Below are 5,517 nucleotides of genomic sequence, written 5' to 3' on the forward strand. Positions count from 1 at the left end.
CTGTTGGCTTTGTTAGGAGGCTCACGTAGTTTGGATTCTGACCGAAAAAATTCGACATTCCATGCCCTCGGACTCTCGCCATATGAAAGCGATACCTCTAACCGCCTGAGTCAAGCGCCATTAGGTAGGGTTTTATTGGCCCAAGCCGGGTCGGACCGCGGGCTGCCAGTCGGGTCTGAGCTTTAACTCGAGTCTGGGAGCAGAATTCGAGTCTGTGATCACAATTTTCTTCAATTTTGTTGCTGTCCTCTCTCCCGGAATCAAGAAATTACAGCCTAATTTCAACCCTAATGACTCCAACAATTTACAGACCCTTTTTCACACATTAATGCTCATAAACATGTGAGCAATTACAAATTTCCACTAGAAATTTAAAGAAAAACAATGTCAAAATCATAATAAACCCACTTTAGTCCACATTTCATTCAACACTTGAATAGAAAGGAAAAAAGACCCACAAAAGCAATTGAGCGTAATTCTAGCATGCTCTGATACCACATGATGGAACTCGAGACATACGCAGTGGAAAAAGGACCTAATTACACTCTAATTGCTTTTAATTTAAAGGGAAAAAAATAGTAATAAACTTACCTTTGAAGCTCCCGAAAACCGCTTTTCCTTGCTGAATCTCGGCCCAAACTCTTTCGAACCACCACTAGAGTTGAACCTACTATCCTCTGGACTTCAGAACTGAGTTGTGGGACCGATGAAAAACCGAGAGAGAGAAAGAGATGAAAAAAGAAATGGAATTTTGGATTAGGTTTGGGTTTAAAATTTTTCTCCAAAAAATGTGATTTTTCTAGCCCAAATTTACAAAAAAAATTTGGCAAAATGGAAAAAACTTTTTTTATTCAAAATTGAAAGCCCATTTTATAGAAAAAAACCATGCAACAATTGCATGAATCAAATCCATAAAAACCCAACACCTATAATCCACTTCTTAGTGGGCTTAATGTCTCCACTATAAGCCAACACCTTAGCCAAACTATTTTGTTAGTGGGAATTATCCAAACAAAAGTTCGGATTTTTCCACTAACTTTAGTCAAAGGGCAAAATAGTCATTTTGGTCCAAGTCAAACTTTGACCAAAAAGTCAACATTTTGACCTTTTATTGATTTTTTCCGTGTTGACTAATTTTGACCTTCCCGATCATGAATCCACATTCATTTTTCTCGAAATTCAAATCACATTTGAATATAGGTCGGTCAAAGTTTGACTTTTCAAAGTCAAAAAGTCAACTCTTTGACTTTTTACATCTTTGACCATTTCCATTATTTTTCGAGCTTCCCAATATGAACGTATTCATATTTCTTGATATTTAAAATCACATTTAAATATTAAAGTTGTATCTCTAAACTGAAAAAACCCGACCACTATATCACATATACTTGTCAGTTTCTCTCTCTTCACCTAATTCGAATTATTCGAATTATTCTATCATACTGTTCTAAGTTTATTCCATATGAGCTAATAGGGGAACCTAATGGACCTATAGATCATGGGCTCCAACGATCCGAGATTAGCTAGCTAAACTCTTTAGACGGAGTTAATCAACATTCATTAACTAACAGGTCATTCCACTATAGTCCCGTAGTTGCACTCCCCTCACTATAGATATATTTGTGTCCATTTGATATAACCATGATTAGTAAGTTAATCCTTCATAGGTTGTTCGTAATCTCGGCTGGGTCATAAAAACCGTTTTACCCCCAAGACTATATCTTGTTCCTTAAGTTCTACTGATCCTCTAATGAACAATTGGTTTAAGGTCCAACCTATAAACCGAATCCCTCTCGGGCCAAGGAGAGGATAAGGCCCCTTGTTCAAGACCTGGATTTAGTACTAAAGGGAACAACCTATCTACTATCCCTATAACAGATAGGAGTGAATTCCGTCTTGCACCCTATGTTCCCAGCTATCCACCGATCTTACCCTTGAAATGGGAGGCTTATTGGGCTAGCGATATTAAGCTGCCCTCACTTATGCAGATCTAAGGATAATTCCGAGTGAACAGGAGTTCATAGTTAGCTCAAGATTAAGATTAAATTACCTAGGTTATCAATTAACGAAATAGTCAGTTTTATACATAAAACGACATTTAGAACGTAAAAAGTGACTATTTCATAGTTCAGTCTTATGCAAACTCATTGCGTAGGATACTCCCACTCATATATCTCTATATGAACGATTTAGGATCACATCGTTTATACTAACTACAAAGTGGGCCGCATCCATAGTGTCCCCCGAATAAGGCGCCCAACTTTATTGATATACTATAGACCATTTTGGCTATATATTTGAACTTGATCCACATTTATGTCACTACATAAAGTTCAAACTACATTAAATAGCCACAGGACCTTAGTTTATAGTATTCAAGATTACAATTTCAATAACAACTTTATCGAAAAACAAAACATAATATGTTTATTAATTTACAAACTACGAGTTTTAGGACATAAAATCCAACATAATTAAGATTTTTTTGCATAACTATTTGTTTGAATGTATATTGTTGTATTTCGGTCACTGTGAGATCGGAGCGATCCGAACGCGCTCATGGAACTCTTCAGTAAGAGATCCTTCAATTGAATATGAGTAAATTCCAAATAAAATAACTCTTATTTTATTTGTAACAATGTGTATAAATTATAAACTATGAGACTCTAGAAGATTAGGACACCAATTCCAACATAATGATGTTATGCTACCCAAATTTTTCTAAAGCATAAGAGTTGGTAAAGTTAGTTACAGGTTAAAATATGGTAATATTCCCTAGGTTCTTTCTGTTCTTGCTTCTAGATTTCATTGCAATTGACCCAGTTGGAGGGTGAGTTTCATAGAAGGTTTGACTTTTAAGATGCTTCACAAAGTGTTATCCTCATTTTCTTGTTGTTGGTATTTTTAGGATCTTTGGGTTTGAAAGTGCATGAGAAATGGATCAACTATGAATCATAACTATGATGTGTTTTCCAATTCTTTATTATGTTCCCTCTTTTCTGGTAAATATATTAAACTCAACTTTATCAGTGGCTAATATGATTGTTTGGTCAAATTGATACAACAATTTGAGGACGTGTTTTATTTCCTTTGTTATCTAGTTTTATTTCCTTCTTCCAATAAGTTAGTTAATATTTGTGTTTGTTGAAATCATAATATATAAAAACAATTAAGATTTTATTTTGTATATGTACAAGTAAGAGAAATATCATTGTCTAAAAAACAAATTATTAATTTGCACGTGCTTAAATAGAAAATATATATGTATTTTTTTTATTAATGTTAGTTTTTAACTCTTTAATCGACATTAAAAATGGATTGGACATTTAAAAAAACGAGAAATTAAAAAAATATCGAAAAATTATTGAAAAAATTAGTAAAAAACCGACATAAACGATAGTATACAATGTCAATTTCAACTAACATTGAAAATGTTGTACAATATCGGTTTTCAACCCACATTGAAGATTATTGATATTGAAATTTTGATAAGCTATAATATCGATTTAAAACTGACATTAAAGACCTTTTATAACATGATCTTTGATGTCGATTTTCAACCGATATTGTACTCCTATAATGTTAATTTTAAACTGACATTAAAATCCAATTCTATAATAGTATTGAAATTAATTTTAAAAACTATTTAAAAATTAATTGAGATTAATTCTTTATACCAAAAATCCACACCAAATAAGAAAATATATATTCTCGATAAACACGGCTTATCTCTTGGCATTCAGAAGAACATTTTGTTTGGCTGACAAAGACATAGCAACCAATCATTTATTTACTTCTTGACCATTTTACACGCACGTTTTCTTCTTTAAAAAAAAAAAGAAAAAGAAAAAGAAAAAGAAAGAAGATACAAACATATTGATCAGATACTGCGCCACACCAGCATGCATTATCTCAAACTATGACAAACATCAAAACTCCGAAGCTCCTAAACTGTTTCAATCTCAATCACCTTTTTCTCCGGCTTCTTCACTTCCTCTTTTGGCACTGTCACTGTCAGAATTCCATTCTCCATCGCCGCCCTCACCTCGCCCGCTTTCACATTCTCCGGCAGCCGGAACCTCCTGCAGAATTTTCCCCGACAACGCTCCACGTGCCGCCATTTATGACCGCTACTCTCATCGTTCTCATCGTTGGCGGTAGCATCTACTCTATCTCCGCTTATCTGCAGCAGCCGTCCATTGCCGTCCTCCATCACCTCCACCTCGACCTACTCGAGTATGATTGAAACCAAGGCCATTAAAAATGTGTTAGTACACACTCAAACTATATCATTAATTTGTTACAAAATAGAAATAAGGATTAAAATAGTTACTTTTCAAAATTTTGGAGCTTAGAAATTTTAATAATTCATGGGCTAAAATGAAATAATATATCCATTTTAAAAATTTAAAGACTTAAATCCCCAATTTTCTTTATTGTAATTTTTGCTTATCTTAAAACAAAAATATTTAAATTCTTAGTCAACCTCCATAAACAAAAATAAAAATTTGAAAATTATAATCGACTTGGTAATGATTTGATTTTTATTTTTGTCTTTGGAAAAATAAAGATATTTTATCTCAATTTCTTACAAAAATTTGCATAATTTTTAAGCAAAAAGGTTGATTTCTTCACCAAATTTCAAAAATAAAAATAAATTAATTTAAAAAAACTACCATTTTGGATTAGTTTTTCAAAACTTAGCTTAATTATTGAAAATATCGAAAAAAAAAGAGATAAAAAAATGAGAAATTTTAAAATGAAATAGATATTTATAAGCTTAATTTTTAAAAACTAAAAATAAAAAACCAATCGAGTCTACAATTTTTAATTTTCAAAACTTCCCTTTATTTTTGAAAACCTAATTAAAAATTGAACAATGAAACATAGAATCGTAAACGTATTCCAAAGTTTAATGATATTCTTGTATAATTTAACCCACTCTAAGTCATCATCTTACCTGCTCCTTCTTTAACCCGGGCAGATCGGCGATGAAGATGTGAGCGGCCGGAGTCTCTTTCCAGTCAATGGGGGTATTCAAAACAGGACAACGGTTGATCATAGAAAGAAATGGATCAAAGAGTTCGTTGAGAATCAAAGACATTATTTTTCTAATGAAGATAGAGAGAAGTAATTTGAGAAATGTTGATCAGATTTTTGGTGTATTTGTTTTGAGTTTTCACTTATTTTGTGTCGCAATATGGAAGGGAAGAGAGGAGCGGGTTGTTTTTATGGGGCAAAAAAAGTTGATTTCTTGAAGTTTCTTGTTTTCTCCATTAATGGAAGCTTGTGTGAGTATCAGTTTCTACCATCTTCTACTCCCGTCGCTTTTACTTTTTGTTTTTTTCTTTCATTAATTAGAATTGTTTTTGTTTAAATATTTTTTTAGTTTCTTGAGAATTTGTTTAATAACCATGAGGGTTTTTAGTTTCTGAAAATTGTAATTATTTTTTAGCTAAATTTTAAAAATTGTTTTTATTTTTAAAAATTAACTAAAAATTCAAACGCTTTTTTAAG

At 32.5% G+C, this 5,517-nt stretch overlaps 1 protein-coding gene across 1 annotated transcript; it reads right to left on the bottom strand.

Moving 5' to 3' along the window:
* Positions 1–3,770: 3,770 nt before the first annotated feature.
* Positions 3,771–5,125, bottom strand: LOC120067971 (class I heat shock protein-like). Its single transcript, XM_039019632.1, has 2 exons — positions 4,961–5,125; positions 3,771–4,228 (listed from the first exon to the last, which is right to left on the bottom strand). Exons 1-2 carry the CDS (start codon positions 5,102–5,104, stop codon positions 3,947–3,949), a joined length of 426 nt encoding a protein of 141 aa, XP_038875560.1. The 5' UTR covers positions 5,105–5,125; the 3' UTR covers positions 3,771–3,946.
* Between the last annotated feature and the right edge of the window lie 392 nt (positions 5,126–5,517).

This window comes from Benincasa hispida, chromosome 1 (genome assembly GCF_009727055.1).
Source record: "Benincasa hispida cultivar B227 chromosome 1, ASM972705v1, whole genome shotgun sequence".
Lineage (NCBI taxonomy): Eukaryota > Viridiplantae > Streptophyta > Magnoliopsida > Cucurbitales > Cucurbitaceae > Benincasa > Benincasa hispida.